The 20,609-nt window shown below is 38.5% G+C and overlaps 1 protein-coding gene and 1 pseudogene across 4 annotated transcripts in view; one reads left to right on the top strand and one right to left on the bottom strand.

Annotated features, from left to right (window-relative positions):
* CCAR1 (cell division cycle and apoptosis regulator 1) overlaps nt 1-20,609 on the bottom strand; it is a 69,629-nt gene that overhangs the window by 13,301 nt on the left and 35,719 nt on the right. For all 4 annotated transcript variants that reach the window (XM_008073084.1, XM_008073085.1, XM_008073087.1 and 1 more), the window contains 9 exons: nt 19,713-19,938; nt 19,037-19,150; nt 18,326-18,492; nt 17,391-17,601; nt 16,499-16,582; nt 14,179-14,364; nt 9,043-9,234; nt 5,768-6,007; nt 4,161-4,272 (listed from right to left, as the gene is read on the bottom strand). In XM_008073084.1, coding sequence (XP_008071275.1) covers nt 4,161-4,272; nt 5,768-6,007; nt 9,043-9,234; nt 14,179-14,364; nt 16,499-16,582; nt 17,391-17,601; nt 18,326-18,492; nt 19,037-19,150; nt 19,713-19,938 — 1,532 coding nt within the window. The remainder of the gene's footprint in view (nt 1-4,160; nt 4,273-5,767; nt 6,008-9,042; nt 9,235-14,178; nt 14,365-16,498; nt 16,583-17,390; nt 17,602-18,325; nt 18,493-19,036; nt 19,151-19,712; nt 19,939-20,609) is intronic.
* Nucleotides 1,917-2,139, top strand: LOC110594494 (annotated as a pseudogene).

The following is a 20,609-nucleotide window of genomic DNA, read 5'->3' as shown; positions in this document are numbered from 1 at the left end:
AACTTGGCGAGACCTCATCTCTACAACAAATCAAAAATTAGCCGAGTGTGGTAGCGCGTACCTGTAGTTCCAGCTACTTGGAAGGCTGAGGCAGAAGGATCGCCGGAGCCCAGCAGGTCAAGGCTGCGGTGGCCGGGAATGGCCACTGCACTCCAGTCTGGGTGACAGTGAGACTTCGACTCAAAAAATAAAAATAAAAATAAATAAATAAATAAATAAACTTATAGAAATATGCTGTCTATAGAAACTATAATCTTTTTCTATGCCACTATCATTCTCCAACATTTTTCCAATGGGTGAACAGAATTTACTTGCATGGCAATACTATGAAAGTGAATTTACATAATTCCTTGTGGAATATTCAGATTGATTTCATTTGTTGTTTTATACATAATTATGGAATAATCATCTGTGTTAATATTTTAAAGGATATGGCTAATTCACATTCACCTTTCTGTGCAGAAAAGGTGCACAATTTATACTGTCCCAAGAGGAATGACAAAAGTGTACCTCTTTTTATCCTTGTTAAACTGTAAATGGTATATAGTATGATAAGTTATAAGTTCTATGGGAAAATACAATAGGATAAGCAGAGACCAGGAATTTGTGTTGGGAAAGAGAAGAGGACTGCGATTTTGAATATGGTACAGAACAGGCCTCACTGAGAAGCTAACAGCTGAACACAAGACTTCAAGTGTGAAAAATTAAAGATGGATTACTGCCAATGCAAACCTCCCAACACAGGGATCAAGGGGAAGAGTAGTTAAGAGATGAAAGTGGAGAAATAACGTCATTGTAAACAGTTTGGCTTTTCCTGTGAGTTAAATAATGAGGAGCCACTGGAAGAACGTGAACAAAAAAGTGAAATGACCTAAATTTTACAAAGATCATTCCAGCAACTGTATTAGGGTCTTTACTGGAGAGCAGGGGAAGCAGGGAAACCAGTTAGGAGGCTGTTAACACATTCATGACCAGATTTTTCATTTTCCTAATACTGAGAGCAGGTGAAAAAAAAAATTTGTAGCTAGTTGCTGCAAACTTGTTATTAAGCATGACTGAAACAGTCTTTTCTAAACTGTCACCTTTTTTTACAATATAGCTGAAAGTTGCACAAATCCAGTATTTGCCTCAGACACCACTCTGACTAGCATTCTGTGTACTTTGGATTTTTACTCGGATTATAAACCCAAAAATACATTCTTCCACGATGAGGTAAATTAATGTCAGCAGCAACCAGGAACAGAATTTGTAATGCTGTAAATTTACATCAGCAGGAAATAGCAAATGAGGTAACACAATCTAGGTAATAGATAACATGGCTTAGATTAGGGTCAGGTGAATGGAGCAGATTCTGGATATGTTTCGAAATTTGAGTCAATATGACTTCCTAACAGACTGAAATAGAATATGATAGAAAGAAAAGAGGTAAGAATGACACCTAAGTTTTAGCCTGAGCAACTAGAGAGACGGAGTTGTTATCAAATGAGCTGGGGAAGTAGAATGGTATAGGATTTTTGTATGTTATATGTTTTCTTTTTTGGTGAAGAGGGATAGTAGAAGTTCAGTTTTAGACATGTTGATTTTGAAACCAAGTCAGACAACCAAGTGAGGATGTCAATGAGACAGGAATGGGACAGTGGGAGAGAGGTCTGACTTGAGAAATAAATTTGACAACAATATAGACAGTATTGAAAGCTAGAAGAACAGATGAGACCACCACCTAGGAAAGATTGAGAGCAAGGACATTCTGACATAGATAAAAAAATGGGAACACTGTGTCATGATTTTTAACTATAGCAGCAATAAGACAATACTGAGAAAACACAATAGAGAAAATAGAGCTGTCAAAAATGGGGTAAGTTTTGAGTCCCCCAGTGACAGGGACCCAGACATCACCTTGTGAACCCTGTGCCACCATGCCCAGGTGCCCCAAGTATAAGAAGGAGGTGTACTTTGCTGAGAGGGTGACCTCCCCAGGCAGGACTGGCAATGGCTCTGCCTGAAGTGTGAGAAATGTGGGAAGACACTGGCCATGCAGAGCATGAAGGTAAGCCCTACTGAAACCACCCCTGTGACTCAGTCATGTTCCAGCCCCAAGGCTGTTGGTGGGGCAGAGAGGAGAGTCACACCTTCAAGTAACCCTTATCACCTGTTGCCCGTGGGACCACTCACTATCCAGGCAGATGCCAAGATGAACACCCAGAAACGCAGGACTCCCTTGTAGCCCCTTGTGTCCCTCAATAAACATGAACACTGGGGGGGGGGGGGGGGAGGTTAAGTCTCCATTAAACAAAGGTAAGTAATAAAGATAAATGAATATTGTTATATGAAAGTCACTGCTACTGAGTTATTAAGGCAAATAAGATTAGATACCACATAGTATCAAGATGGTATTATGGCATTATTATTTTCTCAGATATAATTATGAAATTGTGTTTATTTGAGAGCATGATTTTTTCATGAGCAAGCTGAAGAATTTATTTATTTATTTATTGAGTTGGAGTCTCACTCTGTCACCCAGACTGAGTGCATTGGCCGCTCTCGGCCACTGCAGCCTCGACCTGCTGGGCTCTAGCGATCCTTCTGCCTCAGCCTTCTGAGAAGCTGGATCTACAGGGGCATGCTACCACGCCTAGCTGATTTTTTGATTTATTATAGAGATGAGGTCTCGCCAGGTTGCCCACGTGGGTCTTGAACCCGCGGGCTCAGCCAATCCACTCACCTCGGCCTCCCAAACTGCTGGAATTACAAGCTGAGCCACCGAGCGCGGCCAGAATTTATACTTTCAAATGAATTTAAAAAAACACAAGACAAATAAATCAAAATATTAACAACTCCTGAATTAAAGTTGATGAACACACGGGTGTTCATTGGACTACCTTTTCAATTTTTTTAATGTCTGAATATTTTCATCAAAGGAAAAAATGATATGGCAGAGAGAAGAAAATATAGAGAAAAATTTAAAGATGCCCTAAATAATAATCATCCTTACAAACTGTTAAAAAAAAAAACCCAAAATAACAAAAAAAACCCCACACTCTTAGGACTTTTCTATCTCAGAAAAAGATAAATTTTTTTTGGACTTGGGGTCTCACTCTGTCACCCAGGGTTGGAGTGCAGTGGCACGCTCCTGGCCACTGCAGCCTCGACCAGCAGGGCTCAAGCGATCCTTCTGTCTTAGCCTTCCAAGTAGCCTCAACTACAGACACGCACCACCACGCCCGGATATATATATATATATATATATATATATATATATATATATTATTTTAAATTGTAAAGATGAGGTCTCACTAAGTTGCCCAGACTGGTCTCAAACCTGAGGGCTCAGGTAATCCTCTAACCTCCCAAAGTGCTGAGATTATAGGCGTGAGCTACCATGCTTGGCCAGAAAAAAAACAATTAAAAAAATCCCAAAAGGCCCAGATCTACATGGGGAAGAACAGACAATGTGTTCAGAGGTTCTCTCTCTATCCTCTTTCACATTATGATAGTCTTTATTAAAGAACATACCGAAATCAGTTCTCTAAAGATATATATATATATATTTTTTTTCTGAGTCAGTCTTACTCTGTCACCCAGGCTAGAGTGCAGTGGCACTCTTGTGGCCACCCCAGCGTTGACCTGATGGGTGCCAAATATCCTTCTGCCTCAGCCTTTCATATAGCCAGAACTACAGGCGCACGCTACCATGCCAGGCTAATTTTTGATGTATTGTAGAGATGACATCTCATCAAGTTGCCCAGGCTAGTCTCAAACCCGCAGGCTCAAGCAATCCACTTGCCTCAGCCTCCCAAAGTGCTGGGATTACAGGCTGAGCCACTGAGGCTGGCCTATAAAACAACGGGGACTGATATGCCTTTTATGACACAGTTTAAGCACCATGGTCAAAGAAATTTGTTTCTTCAAGTTGGCTAAGCATTAATCATTTATGGGACATATGAGAATCAATAATAAATATATATGAAAACAACCGTCTCAACAAAAAATTAGTAAAACTATAATTACCTAATGAAAAACATTACTAGAGAGTATTTCACTGTTTCTATATTCTGAAGTAACAAAAATATTAAGATTATAGATTTCAGTGATACAAAGTCACCAAATAAAAAATGCATTTTTAATTCTAAGAAATAACAAAAACAACATTTAAATCATACCATCTTCTTCATCCTCAGCTTCTTCTGCCTCCATAGGATCATATTCATCTTGATTATTATCCTCTTCAGTTTCATCATCTTCTTTAGAATCATCTTTTCTTTTATCTTCTTTCTGCAATTTAAAATTAAGAAATCTCAAACATAAAATGATTATAACTAAAAACATTAAATCCATTAAAGATAATTAAAACTACCAGGCTCAGTGGCTCAGCCTGTAATCCCAGCACTTTGGGAGGCTGAGGAGAGTGGATTGCCTGAGCCCGGGTTCGAGACCAGCCTGGGCAACTTGGTGAGACCTCATCTCCACAATAAATAAATAAATAAATAAAAACTAGCTGGGCACGGTAGCACGCGCCTGTAGTTCCAGCTACTTGGAAGGCAGAGGCGGCAGAATCGCCAGAGCCCAGATCAATGCTGGGGTGGCCATGAGTGTGCTACACTTTAGGGCGACAGAGTAAGACTCCAACTCAAAAAAAAAAAAAAAAGATACTTAAAATTGTTTCACATTAGAAATTTCTAATATAATAGTACACTTTAGGAATAGACTATTAGAAAACTACCTATAGATGTTTACATATGCCTAATTTGAACATAATTCTTTTCTTTTTTTTGTTTTTGAGCCACACTGTCACCCAGGCTGGAGAGCAGTGACATGCTCATGACCACCACAGCCTAGGCCTGCTAGGCTCAGGCGATCCTTCCAAGTAGCTGGAACTATACGTGCATACCACCATGCTCAGCTAACTTTTTGATTTATTGCAGGGACGAGGTCTCACCAAGCTATCCAGGATGGTCTCAAACCTGTGGGATCAGGCAATCTTTTCACCTTGGCCTCCCAAAGTGCTGGAATTACAGGTGTGAGCCATCGCGCCCCACTTATTTTGAAGACATTTCTTTTTTTTTTTTTTGAGTTGGAGTCTCACTCTGTCTGCTCCTGGCCACTGCAGCCTCAAACTGCTGGGCTCCGCCGATCCTTCTGTCTCAGCCTTCCTAGTAGCTGGAACTACAGGCGCACGCTACCACACCTGGCTAGCGTGGTTTATTGTAGAGATGAGGTCTTGCCAAGTTGCCCAGGCAGGTCTTGAACCCGCGGGTTTAGACAATCCACTCACCTCAGCCTCCCAAAGCGGTGGGATTACAGGCTGAGCCACCAAGCCCGGCAACATTTCTTTTTATTTTTTTGAAATGGAGCCTCACTCTGTTGCCCAGGCTGGAGTGCAGTGGCACACCCATGGCCACTACAGCCTCGACCTTCTGGGTTCAGACGATCCTTCCACCTCAGCCTTCTAAGCAGCTGGAACTACAGGTACATTCCACCATGCCTGGTTAATTTTTATTTATTTATTGTAGAGATGAGGTTCTACCAGTTGCTCAGGCTGGTCTCGGACCCCTGGACTTGGGGATTCCTCTCACCTCAGCCTCCCAAAATGCTGGGATTACAGGCTTGAGCCACTGTGCCCGGCCTGAATACATTTCTAATAATACACTAAAATCTTTCAGTTTGGCTTTTACACTTTTGTGATGGAAAGCTACACCATCCTTTGTAACCTAGAAGACGAACTGAAAACTTTGTAATCAGGTTGCTGGTAATAGAAATAATTACAGACCTTCCTTTCATCTCTATCTTCTTTTTTGTCTTTATCATCACCAGATTTTCTCCGTTTGGGTTTTGGCTCATCAGTTTCATCATCTCTTTCTTCTTTTTTTTCTTTTCTCTCTTCTTTTTTGCTTTTCTTATCCTTTTCTTTTTTGTCCTCTTTTTCAGGAAGAGATAGTAATGATTTGTATATTCGGACACCAAAATCTCTTTGAAGCATTTCATTGAAAAGTTCTGCAAACAATGAAACCTATAAAAAGATACCAACATTAACACAGCAAATTTCAATAGAAACAAATACTTGTCATATCAAACCATTAAAAAACACTTACAATACAACTATAATAATTGATGTTGAGAAGCCTCAAAGTTCTCAAAAGAATGCTCTAAAGATATATTTAGTATAGCTTCATTCAAATACCTCAAAAAATAATAAACCTATCATAAAAATTTTCTTAAATGGACCTGGTGTGGTAGCTCAGCATGTAATCCCAGCACTTTGGGAAGCAGAGGTGAGAGGATTGCCAGAGGTTGCAAACTAGCCTGGGCAACTTGACGAGACTTCCTCTCTACAATAACTCGATAAAAATTAGCCGGGCATGGTGAAGAATGCCTATAGTTCTAGCTACTTGGAAGGCTGAGATGAAAGGATTGCCTAAGCCCAGGAGGTTGAGGCTGCAGTGTCCATGAGCGTGCCACTGCATTCCAGCCTGGGTGACAGAGTGAGATTCCAACTCAAGAAAAAAAAAAAGAGCTGGGCTCAGTGGCTCAGCCTGTAATCCCACGCTTTGGGAGGCTGAGGTGAGTGGATTGCCTGAGCCCACGGGTTCGAGACCAACCTGGGCAACTTGGTGAGACCTCATCTGTACAATAAAATAAAAAATTAGCCAGGTGTGGTAGCACACGCCTGTAGTTCCAGCTACCTGGAAGGCTGAGGTGGAAGGATCACCGGAGCCCAGCAAGTCGAGGCTGCAGTGGCCAGGAGCGTGCCACTGCACTCCAGTCTGGGTGACAGAGTAAGACTCCGACTCAAAAACAAAAACAAAAACCAAAAAAACCAAGTGGTACATACACATGATGGAATATTACCCAGCCATAAAGAGGACAAAATTATGAACTTACAAGCAACTTGGATGGATTTAATGCCTATCGTACTCAGTGATATATCACAAAAACAAAGAAGTTAATACCACATGTTCTCACTCATAAGTGGACCCTAAACATTTATCATACTAGTACAAGAAAGGGATTGGCAGTAATAGGAAACTGCCAGGGGATGGGAGACACATAACATTTCTAAGGGAATGTGATCCAGGCAAAGTGAGGAGCAACGGGAGGTCCAAACTTCACCTGTTCGTACACCACTTAGTACCTAATCTGAACTTGTACCCCCCCATCTTTTTTTTTTTTTTTGAGTTGGAGTCTCACTCTGTCACCCAGACTGGAGTGCAGTGGATGTTCCCGGCCACCGCAGCCTTGACCTGCTGGGCTCTGGTAATCCTTCCGCCTCAGCCTTCCAAGTAGCTGGAACTACAGGCGCGTGCTACCAAGCATGGCTAATTTTTGATTTGTTGTAGAGATGAAGTCTTGCCAAGTTGCTCAAGCAGGTCTCGAACCCATGGGCTCAGGCAATCCACTCACCTCGGCCTCCCAAAGCGCTGGGATTACAGGCTGAGCCATCGAGCCCAGCCATACCCCACATCTTTAAAATACTTAAAAAAAAAAAAAAGGAATTACCTAAATTTATGGCAAATGCTAAAAGAATAGTCAAATTACACAGCATTTAATTTTAAGGATATTTGTTTACTAGGATTATTCATATGTTTGTCTGCAAAAATTTCTAGTCTTTTCCTTCATTTTCATCTTACCATTTGGTCGACACTAAGTTTCTGAATCAAGTAAGCATGACTGACTTTTTTCAATATAATTTAAAAATTAAAAATGTGAGATATGTTGGTAAGATACAATAATTGAACACACCTGTAACTGTAGATATATGATGATTTTGTACAAAGTAGTACAAAATTAATTATCTTGGAAATCTTATTTTATTTTTTAAAAATGAAGTAATTATTTCCTTAGGGATAAAAAATTTCTATTTTTTCAAAAACTGACATATAATTACATGTTGTAAAGCTGCTAAAAATAATGATACAAAGAAACAGATTCAAACTGAAAAGATAAACATCAATTATTTACTCTTATAACTCAAGCAATCACAAGTAAAATGTTCAATCCCATTAAACAACATTGTGTCATTTTAATTCTAGAGAAAATAATAAAGTAATATCTTATCCCTCAAAGAGACAGTCAGACATGACGGATATCCTGATGAAAGAACACACCATTATATGAAAGAGTCTTAGGAAAAAAAAATAACTGAACCTGAATCTGATTAAGAATTTAGATCCAACTATTGGACAGGTACAGTGGCTCACGCCTATAATCCCAGCACTTAGGGAGGCCGAGGTGAGAGGACTGTCCTAGTCCACAGATTTGAGGTCAGCCTGGGAAATTTGGTGAGAACTCATCTCTACAATAAATTTTTTGTTTTGTTTTGTTTTTGAGTTGGAGTCTTACTCTGACGCTCAGACTGGAGTGCAGTGGCCACTCCCGGCCACTGCAGCCTCGACCTGCTGGGCTCTGGCGATCCTTCCACCTCAGCCTTCCAAGTAGCTGGAAGTACAGGCGCGCGCTACCACACCCGGCCTAATTTTTTGATTTATTGTAGAGATGAGGTCTCGCCAAGTTGCCCAGGCGGGTCTCGGAACCCGCGGGCTCAGGCAATCCACTCACCTCGGCCTCCCAAAGCACGGGATTACAGGCTGAGCCACTGAGCCCAGCCTACAACAAATTTTTTTAAAAAATTAGCCAGGTGTGGCGCCTGTAATTCCAGCTACTTGTAAGGCTGAGGCGGAAGGATCCCGAGCCCAGCAGCTCAAGGCTGCAGTGGCCACAAGCGTGCCACTGCATTCTAGCCTGGGCGACAGAGGGTGACTCCGACTCAAAAAAAAAGAATTCAGATCCAACTATCAATTTACAAGAACTATAGAGGACAGAGCAACATATAAACACATAAACCACACCACAGGAATGCAATCAGCAAAAGTGAGTCAGCAGGAAACTTTAGAGCATAAATCATCTGTTCCCCCACCAAAATAAACTATAAAACAACAAAAACACAAAAAAACAGAAGCAATGAAAAAGGCAGAGTTTTCAGACATATACTAGCCAGAGACAATGTATGAACTTGGTATAGATCCTATCTGAAACTTAAAACATTACCTCAAATGAATGTTCTTTATTATCTTCTAATCTGTAGTCCAAAAGGACACTCAAAGACATGATGCTACAATCAAACTTGCCACTTTTTGCAGCCCAATTTGGATGCACAATGATGGCTGGTTCATCAGGCAAAATGTATCTTCTTTCCCGACGCTGGCGTTCCATTTCTTCTTGACGTTTTCTTTCTTCTTCCTAAATATTTGGAATTACAAATCATAGTTAAACTTCATGTGTGTGTATGTATGTATGCAAAAGAATACAATTTCCATGAGTCTTTATGGTGATTATGCCAACCACAAGGGCTCAGAGGGGGAGAAAGTTCAAATATTATCAAAGATATTAAGATTTTAGGGCTCCTAATTCCTTCTTCTGGTTTTCTCAGCATAACAAAGTACTTTCTAAAGTGGAGGAAAAATTACCTGCATTGAGATTATTTATTAATTAGGAGATTCTGGGAAAATGGTGGTGGTAGCATAGTTTTTGGATCTTTCTGAAACCCCACATTAAAAGCAAAGCAAAACCACAGACGGCAAGCCGCTATATGTTTTTGACATAACAAGAATATAATAGAACATAGAGTAGAGTTCTGTGAAGTTAGAAAAGTGTCTGAAGAAAATCGCCTAATAAAAGCTTAGGCAAACTAAATTCACATAAAAATGAACAATGAAAAAATACTGAGGTCAAAATCCCACACAAAGTTACTATTTTAAAAAAAGAAAGACAAAAGAAGCAAAATTAATATCCCTATAGACAATGAAAGTGGGCCAGAAAGATACAGCTACAAGACAGATGAAAATTTTCACTTACTATTTTTAAAGTGTGCTAGAAGACATTAAGAAAAAGTTACAAGATCCACAGGCATTCTGTATCATGCACTTAACAATCAAAATTCAGGAAATGAATATTTGTTGTTGTTTTGTTTTGTTTTTATCGGGGTCTCACTCTGTCACCCAGGCTGTGCAGCGGCACGCTCACAGCCACCGCAACCTCAACCAGCTGGGCCTCAGGTGCTCCTTCTATCTGTCTTTCAATTAGCTGGAACCATAGGTATGCGCCATCACTCCCAGACGATTTTTTAAATTGCAGACACAAGGTCTTGGCATCTGGCATAAATAAGAATTTTTAAAGTGGATAAAAGGCTGGGTGAGGTGGCTCACACCTGTAACTCCACCATTTTGGGAGGTCTGAGACCAATTTGGGCAACATAGTGAGACCACATCTCTACAAAAAGAAAAAGAAGAAGAAAAAAAGAGTGAGGCATGGAGGCACACTCCTATGGTCTGAGCTCCCTGAGAAAGTGTGAGGCATGTCATGAGGACTGCTTCAGCACAGAAGTTTGAGTCCAGCCTGGGCAATACCTAACAATGCTCCTCCTCAAAAAAAAAGAAAAAAGGCTGGGCGCGGTGGATCAGCCTGTAATCCCAGCACTTTGGGAGGCCAAGATGAGTGGACTGCTGAGCCCCAGGTTTGAGACCAGCCCGGACAACATGGCAAGACCTCATCTCTAAATCAAGAATTAGTTGGAGCAGGGCTCGGTGGCTCAGCCTGTAATCCTGCAGGTTTGAGACCCTCCTGGGCAACTTGGCGAGACCTCATCTCTACAATAAATAAAAAATGAGCCGGGCGTGGTAGTGCATGCCTGGAGTTCCAGCTACTTAGAAGGCGGAGGCGGAAGGATTGCCGGAGCCCAGCAGGTTGAGGCTGCGGTGGCCAGGAGCAGCCACTGCACTCCAGTCTGGGCGACAGAATGAGACTCCAACTCAAAAAAAAAAAAAAAAAAAAAAGAATTAGCCGGGCATGATAGTGCGTGCCTGTAGTTCCAGCTACTTGGATGGCTAAAGTGGAAGGATCGCCAGAGCCTAGCAGATGGTCATCGCTGGGATGGCCGTGAGCGTGCAACTGTACTCAAGCCTGGGCGACAGAGTGAGACTCTAACTCAAAAACAAAACAAAACGGTAAAATATGAGGTGATAGGACTCTGGCAAAAAAAAAAAATCAGGAGAAAACATAGTTTTAGAAATTTAAGAATAAACTCAAAGGGATAGAAAAGAAAATAAGCACAACAGATAATGTCTTAAGTGAAGAAAGATAAAGGGGAACATTTTTAAACTAAAAAGAATGTTGGTGACACATACAGATGAGGGGGGAAAAAACGAAATGAGAAAGAAAATGACTCAAGTTACTAATATTACTAATATTGAAGTAGCAGGTCCAATATGCAGTTAACAGAAATCCTTAAAGAAAATGAATGCAAGGCCACAAAAAAAGTAAAAAAAATTGTAATCTAAGAAAAATTTCTTGTTCAAAGCAGTATCATACACAATATCCAAGAGCTGAAAACCACCAAAGTACCCACCAATAGATGAATGGATAAACAAAATGTGGCATGTGTGGGCATATGTATATAAATAGATATAATTAACCCAGGAATAACACAACTTTCAACTGCACAGGTACACTTACACGTGAATGTTCTTCTGCCTCTGCCACCCTTGAAACAGTAAGACTAGCCCCTTCTCTTGCTCACCCACTTAAAGTAAAGATGACGAGGATGAAGACTTTTATGCTGATCCACTTCCACTTAACTAAAGATAATTATATTTTCTCTTATGATTTTTCCTTTTTTTTTTGAGACAGAGTCTTATTCTATTGCCTGGGCTGAAGTGCAGTGGCACAATCATTAGTTCACTGTAACCTTGAACGCCTGGGCTCAAGTGATCCTCCTGTCTCAGCTGCCTAAGTAACTAGGACTACAGGCATGCACCACCATGCCCAGCTGATTTTTAAATTTTCTTACTTTGTTGGCCAAACTGGTCATGAAGTCCTGGCCTCAAGTAATCCTCCAGCCTTGGGCCTCCCAAAAAGCTGGGATTACAGGCGTGAGCCACTTCACGTGGCCCTTATCAAATATGTTTGTCAGGTGTAGTGGCCCAGACTTGTAATCCCAGCACTTTTGGAGCCCAAGCAAGAGAACTGCCTGATCTCAGAGATTCGAGATCAGTCTAGGCAACTTGGCAAGATGATCTTGCATGGTAGCACACGTCTGTAGTTCCAGCTACTTGGAAGGCTGAGGGAGAAGGATCGCCTAAGCCCAGTAGGTCAAGGCTGTGGTGGCCATGAGCGTGACACGGCACTCCAGCCTGGGTGATACAGAGACTCCGACTCAAAAAAAAAAATTGAATCACTTAATTTATGGTAGTTAAAAGCAAACCAATTCAACCATGAGCCTGAACAAAGATAAACAGTTTTAAAGTAATAACCAAACAAATAAAACCAATATCTTACTTATGTATGTTAACCAAGAAAAAAAAACAATAAACAGGTAGCCATGTGAAGATGGCAGTGAACTAATTCATTACCTTCAAAACTGAATAAAAACAAAACAATCAACTGCTGATCCTGCCCTCTTCTATATGAATATACCACTAAGTAAACCGTACCACTGACAATCAAATAGCAGGTAAGGAAAATATGTGAAAACAAAACGGTAAGAACTAAAATATCACTATTTTTCAACCCCAATGAATCAACAGATACAGGATCTGAAGACCAATGGCTGCTAACATCAAAAAGTGACAACTGGCTCTTTTTGCCTTTTCTATCTGTTCTGACAATTCTGTTCTAAAGTAATCTTTTCAAGGAAAGCAAGTATCCACACAGGAGATGGAGGCTAGCTAGGAGATAGAGCCATAATTCTCCAGCACAGATTAAATGCCCAGTAACTAGGTACTGAAACCTAAATGGAGCAATGAGTATTCCATGGAAAGGGAGAGAGAGGATAGGGTAGAGAGTAAGGCTAAAGTACAGTTAGGAGAGTATCCAGGTGGGAGAGGGAGCAATGATGGAAAACTGGGTAAGCAAGCAAATACATTAAGTACAATGGGAGCCAAGTTTCTTATTATCCTTGGATTAAAAAGTTAGACATATGGGAAAAGAGAAAACCAGAACGAACTCTGTAATGTCAGATTAGAATCAGAACTGGAGGTACTCACAGTTTATATAGCGCTGTACCCTGAGACAAGTTAGGAGCCCCCAACCTGATAACAATGAGCACATCCTGGTTCCTAAATACCAGTCACCACTAAGACACCACAGCTTCCTGGAGATATGGCTGACCACTGACCTAGGGCAGGAATACTACACAGTAAAACTGAAACGTCCTATCAGGCTAGACAGGAGTCCTCAAAAAAGATGTCAAAAGGGCACATAACTTAAAAGGAATCCCACGGGCCAACTCTGGGACAATTTCATCATGAAAATAAATATGCACTGAATAAAATAAGAAATCATGAGTCCATGTACTGCCTAAGAACCAGGTAATGCTCCTACACAATTACAAAACCATTACTGCATTCAAGAAATGGAACACTGCTCCAATATTATCTAATGTCACATCCATATCCACAATGAAATTTCTCTAACTGCCCCCAAAATATTCAATATTATGAGTTTATATTCCTATCCAGTAAACTTTCACTTGTAGTATTTGGTTATCACGTCTCAATAGCCTTTAATCTAAGACACCTCATAAATCATTCCATTCTTTTACTTTCATTACATGAAAATTTTATGAAAATTTTGGATAACCTGCTTTGTAGAATTCATCTGATTGTTTTCTCACAATTAGATTTAGATGAAACATTTCTGAAAGGAATTCTTCACAAATAATGATGGGAGCCAATCACTGAGGTTTATCCCAATGACTGGTACAAAAACACACTTCTGATATCCCTATATTTCAAATTCAGAAAACAAATAACAGGCTTATGCATCCAGGAGTTTTTCTATTGGACATAAGAGACATAAAACAACTTGAATAAGTCTCTGAGTCTTAAAGGAACAAGAACCAATCAAATATATTGTTTTAGAAGCAGCAAAATTCTGCGTAAGAACTTCACTAGATTTTAATCTCTAAGCTGTTTATATAGAACTGGTTAACGTTTTGATTATGGTGGTGGTTATACAGCTATACAAATTTGTTAAAACTCACAGAATTTTCACTAAAATGGTTGCATTGCATTACATATAAAGTAGACCTCAAAAAAGTACACACACACACCCCTAAATCACATATTCCAAGAATATCCTATACACAAACATGAATACCATTATAGTATAACAAATGATTAAACATACCTCTTTATCATCTTCAGATTTCCTATCATCCTCTTCATCCTCTTCTTTTTCAGATTTCTCTAACTCTTTCTGTTCTTCTTTTTGTTCTTCTACTTTAAGCTGTTTTGTCAATCGAGCTATTAACTGTGATTTTAGTCCTTTGGAACTAAGAGCTCGACTTTCTAATTCTTTTCGGAGATCATTTACCTAAATATATGGAACAGAAAAACACAGAAAAGAAAATGGTGCACTGAAATAGGGAAACCAACTACAATTATCTTTTGGATTATTTTTCGAAAAGTTGGTGAAAGAAACACTTGAACAATTCATACAATGTTTGTGAAAATGCAAAATGATAGAATATTTTTTAGGAAACAATTTGCAATGTGTTTTTTTTTTGTTTTTGAGTTGGAATCTCACTCTGTCACCCACACCCGGAAGCGGCCACTGCAGCCTCAACCTCCTGGGCTCCGGTGATTCTTCCGCCTCAGCCTTCCAAGTAGCTGGAATTACAGGTGCGTGCTACCACGTCCGGCTAATTTTTTGATTTATTGTAGAGATGAAGTCTCGACAAGTTGCCTAGGCAGGTCTCGAACCTGTGGGCTCAGGCAATCCACTCACCTCAGCCTCCCAAAGCACGGGATTACAGGCTGAGCCACTGAGCCCGGCTTGCAATATGTTTTAAGATGCTTGAAAAACAATTTATTAAATATTCTTTGCTGGGTGTGGTGGCTTATGACTGTAATCCCAGTAATTTGGGAGGCTGAGACGGGAGGATTGTTTGAAACCAGGAGTTCAAGTACAGTCTAGGCAACATAGTGAAACCTCATCTCTACAAAAAAAAAACCAAGAAGTTATTCAGGTGTGGTGGTACATGTCTTCAGTCCCAGTTACTCAGGAAGCTAAAGCAGAAGAATTGCCTGAGTCCAGGAGGTAGAGGTTGTGGAGAGCCATAATTGTGCCACTGCACTCCAGGAGCCCAAGTGGTAAAGACCCTGGTCTTAAAAAAAAAAAGTTTTTGAACTCAGAAATTCTAATTTCTGTAAATCTACTTTAAAGAAATACTCAATTGGAGAAAAAAAATAAACTTTAAGATGTACTTATAATAGTCTCACGCCTCAAAAAAATAAAGAGTCCAAAAGTCCAATAATGAAACCAGCTGAGCATAGTAGTGTATGTCTGTAAGTCTCAGATATTTGGCAAACCGAGTTGAGAGATCTCACGAGCCCAGGAGTTTGGGATGCAGTGAACTATGACTGTACCACTGCACTCCAGCCTGGGTAACACAGTGATACTTTGTCTCAAAAAATAAATAAACACACATGTCCAATAAAAGAGAAATACCTAAATAAAAATAGTATGCCAATTAGAACAGTATAAAATACTGAACAATAGTTACACGGAAAAAATTAATATTAACTCAAAAGATGAGACTAACTTTTACACACAATAACAATCAATCACAAAGCTCATATCTGGAAAAAAATTATGGAATATACAAATTTTAAGCATAATTATGTTTCATAGGATTGAGTATTATTTTCTGCTTCTGATGTATACTTTTTAAAAAAGCATTCATTATACTTATATAGAACTTAGTAGTAAAGTCATCAGTCTTACAAAAATCCCTGGACATAAGTTTAGTCTGACTGTTCATATTTTCAAAATCCACAGTACTCTATATGAAACCTGATGGTGTTGAAGATTATTTGGAAATAATGCAAAAATGATATTCTAATATTGTCAAAATATTTATCATTGATAATAGATATATAGAATATACACAGTAGGTATGAACCCTCTACCTATTAAAATAGCAACATGAGTCAAAAAAAACTAAAGATACACAACACAATAAAACTATCTTCTGCTAGAGACACTGAAAAGAAAAACTAGTACATGTTTAATCAAATATTTTCAAGAGACACGTATTTTATCATTTCTAGTTTAGATGTATATCTATGTTTTAATTTTAAATTTATATTAAAAACCAGATGAACATTTTCCATGGTTCTTCCCTTCCCCTTGAACTTAAGTTACTGAAGTGCAGAAATACTGCCTTCTTGGTCAGTTCCCAAAGCAGAAAATAATGTTACTCACACTATAGGTCCTTGTATGTTAAGGTATTCAACTGATATTGGTTGAACTGATTTATAAAGTTGCCTTTTGTTTAATTATGTTGTAATTTATGTATATAAATACAACATATACTATACATATAACATCAGTGGACTTCATCTTGAATGGCTTTTGTCTGAAAAAACATTGTCTTCATCCCTACCAATATCACTCTTATTCCTGTTAAACATTTTAACTGAAAAACCATCACTATCAAATTTACCTTCATTGTCTTTGGATCAAGTTTAGACCAATGAGTAGGAGTAGAAATTTCTTTAGCTTCACCATCATCCTTCTCTTCTTCATCCTGATATACAAAGTTAAGAACATAATTACTATTACGAAACCTTAAAATAAAAGTAATTTATTTAAAAAAGTCTGTTGCTGATCTGTGCAAGGTCACAAATGTTTCAGATTGTCTTCTCCTAAAGTTATTATTTAGGCAAGTCCACGTACATACATTCTACCACTTTTAACTGATCACAAAGACACTCATCAGCCAATCAAAGCCAGATCTGTGAAACACAAAAGGGTGATAAATTACAACACAAAGGATATCAGGGATGCACAAACACTGCCGGTCTCCACTAACCACACAGTGTGTGATCTTGCCCCAATTTTCAAGCCACCCAAAGACTGATTTAGTCAGACCTTTGAAATGTACCAAAGACGTTGCCACATAGCCTGAAATTTCAAATCTCTCAGACTTGTGGTTGTCCAATTTCAAATATCCATGACTAGAACTGATGACCGTGAAAGAGAAAATTTTTTAAATTTTAGAAAATGGCAAATGTTTAAAATGGCTTAACACTGAATCTTGTTCAACAACTGGTCCCAGATTCCAGCAACTAGACCTATGATAAAAACAAAATTCTGTGCAATCTAAGCACAACTTATTTTCCTTTGAGGTCTCAGCACTCTTAAAGTTAGCAAAATAGACAGAATTTTTAAAAGAAAAGAACATACAACTATACTGCTGAAAGCTGGATTACCAGTCGCTGTTACCAGTTATGTTCCTCCATGTGTGTTTGTTATGTAGTGTGTGTTGTGCATTTGTGCCTGTGTTCCTGTGCCTGTGAGAAGCGGAAATAGAAAAAGGGATTAGCGTTCAGTGCCTGTTCTCCATCAGCCTCCTTGCGTTCACCCTGAAGCTTCTCGACCAGCTGCTGCTTGTATCCTCGGGAGAGGGTTTCCCACTCTGAGCGGGTGGGAAGGCAATGCCAAACATCCGGGAAAAATAAAACCACTGTCTCCACATGAGCTGGAACTGTACGCCCCTTGTGGGTCTCCTCAGGGCGATGGTAGCGAATCTCTGCAAAACGGTACCTGTTGCAAGGGAAGAAGCATGTTGGAAAAAAAATTCTAAAATACATTTTAAAGACCCTAGTTCACTTGTAGCACATCAAGTAAAGAAATTTTGCTGCAAGAACCTGAGGTTGGTCTAAAGAAAAAAAAATTATAGAAGCCATAGTTCCTCTTTTGGTACATTTGTACAATATTTAATTGGTTAAAAGAGTATGTTCCCCCAAGGCATTTTCAAGTTTGATTATAGAGCTACCCATATTTTAGAGAATACCTGAAGAAAGCTGGATAGCTGTTCAGATTTCATATGCTAAAAAAGAATATTCTCAATTAAGTCACAAGAGATATACTAAAATACACAGACAAATAAGCCTCAAGAGAAAATATGGCTGAACAAAAATAATCAGCAACTACATCATTTTACAACAAAAGAATTATAATGAAATGAAGTTCTCTCTTGACGATCTTCTCGAGCTATGCATGAAATGAAAAGTATTTTCAACATACATCCAACTTCCAAAGTACAGTGCAACAAAACATTAAAATTTTCAGTTTATTTTGATTAGTTTTTCGTCTTTTCCCCCCAAAACCATTTTGGCACCAAATAAACATTAGCTACAAATAGGGATTTTCCTTTGGGATTACCTGCATGACATGCTAAAATAGGGGGGCAAAAGGCTGACCGACAAGACCATCTATATAAACTACTAGAAAAACACTTCTAATCAACAAATGAATTGATACTTACCATTGTGTGCACACACTTAGATCAATGCCTGTGAGAGCCTTACAACAACGAATAGCAGTCTTAATCAACACAGAAGGATCTTTTTCAGGGTCTGGACCATCCAACGAAGGAGACCAGTGGCCTCCAATGGCCATAGCTTCATCCTTGCCTTTCATGCCCACTAAAAACTAATTCAGAACAAAGAATCATTTACATATATTATGCAACCTGTCAAACTACAAATAAAATACTTGAAAAGGAAAGGTACAAACCTTTCCAATATCATTTTTACTACCTCTGGTATCTGTCAGTCAAGGAAGAGTTCAGTTCATTGTGTTCCACACTGCATTTCAGCAATGGAATAGGATTTACACATCATAACTCATCCTTCTAAAGTATTTCTTCACATAGAGTTCTTTTAAAGAAACATGCTACAATTCAAACTTTAACAGCATCCAAGCACACTGTGAATTACATTACCACTGAGATTTTCCTATGCTACAAATATAAAACATCAAAAGGATAACTGAATTAATGACATACGAATAAGATTTGTAATAATCTACAATGAGAAAAACATCTACATCACTAGATTCTGAGTGCCTTGACAATACTGAAATTAGTTACTAATCTATAAAATTTAAGGTGTAGTGTTTTTAATTTTATGTGTATGCAGTTAGAACTAAGCAAAGTGAATATATATGTAAAGTTAAAATAAATGTGCCATTTTACCTTAACAAGTCTAGCAGGATGTTGAAATCCATCTCGAAGTTCCTGAGGGTCTTCAGCAAGCGCACATGACTTATGATACAAATCTTCCATACTAGGGCTAGCCATCAGCATTACCTAATATAGTCAAATAATTCAATCCTGTCAAAAGTCTAAAGTAATGTAAAAAAATGAGAAGTACTACTAATTATCTTTACATATTAGATATCTGAAATGTTTTATAAAATGGAAAGCAAAATGTTATACCAGAAACAGTATTAGATACCTTACAATTATTTAGTTTTAAATAAGAGAAGCTTTTTGGTCAAACAATGTTTTCAATAGAAGAAAACTACTGACTGTAAACAATATACTGACATTTAGTGAATTTACCCAATATTAAGTTTTATCTGGGGCTACTGAAGTCACATAACATTCTAAAAATCTCAACATCAACTTCATCTTCGCATTTTTATGAGGCTTAAAATGCTGAAACAATAATCACAGTTTTAAAGCTTAAGAGGTGAGGCAAAAGGAGGTTATATTAAATTACCTAACCAAAAGAGAATCACGTAAGCAAGAAAAAAACAGGAGTTCAGGTCTTCTATCTAATAATGACTTTCTGAATATTAACTCTACATACCCCCTTATGAATAACTGCTAAGAAATTTTAAGCTGTATAACACAGTGGAATACAAACCTTTGCGCTGTATAAATGATCAGCATCTGGTGGATCAAGAATGGCCATATTTTTTTCTAAGGATTCTACTTCTCTGTGCATTACATAGAAATTGCAGTAATTTCCCAGCTGAAATGGTCTTGACAAAGGGAAAGCATCCACCCATGTAAACTGAGCATCAAAAAAGTCACTAGGTATATATAAATTCTGATAACGGCGCCTTAGTTCCATCATGTCACAACTGGGACTGAAAAACAGACATAAGTAGTGAATAAAAAGCCTTCATACCAAAAGTTAACCAAACATTCACTCAATTCTGAAGCTAAATATAACCTCCCACAGTAAAAAGTCAAAAAAAAGTCAGTTTTGAATGAGCTATTGATTTATATATAGACATATGAAAATCTTATTTTCAAATCTGTATACTCAAAGCTTTGACTAAATGGTGTATTACAATGTTACCTTTATTTCTCTACTTTCTCTATGTAGATTATAATTCGTTACAAAATACCCATCAAAATAACTTCAACCCAGTTCCAGAAAAGATCTGAACAAAAGCAGTTCTTTCTCAGTTGGAACCATGGATTATTTGAGAAAATTATGGTTCAGATAGAATGAATAGAAAGAAAAGAACAAAAGTGGTACCAAATTAGTATTTTTGAGTGCCCCTCAACTAGATTTACACAGTATAGAAAACCCACAACTTTTATTTTACTGCAATAAGCTCCCAGAGGAAGTATACTCACATTCAAAATTAAATACAAAACTCCACATGAAACCAAAATCCAAATATTCTTTGGATTATTTGTACCTCCACATGCCTTTCTATGTGAACAATTAAGATTTACACCTGATTTACATAAAGAGGGATGAGTCTCCTGTCTTTTAAATGTGGCACTGATTTTTTTTTTTTTTTTT

This window comes from Carlito syrichta, unplaced genomic scaffold, assembly GCF_000164805.1.
Source record: "Carlito syrichta isolate Samal-C Ts95f unplaced genomic scaffold, Tarsius_syrichta-2.0.1 Scaffold315646, whole genome shotgun sequence".
In the NCBI taxonomy this organism is placed as follows: domain Eukaryota; kingdom Metazoa; phylum Chordata; class Mammalia; order Primates; family Tarsiidae; genus Carlito; species Carlito syrichta.
Note: the sequence above shows the minus strand (reverse complement) of the source record. Positions and strands in the feature narration are given on the sequence as shown.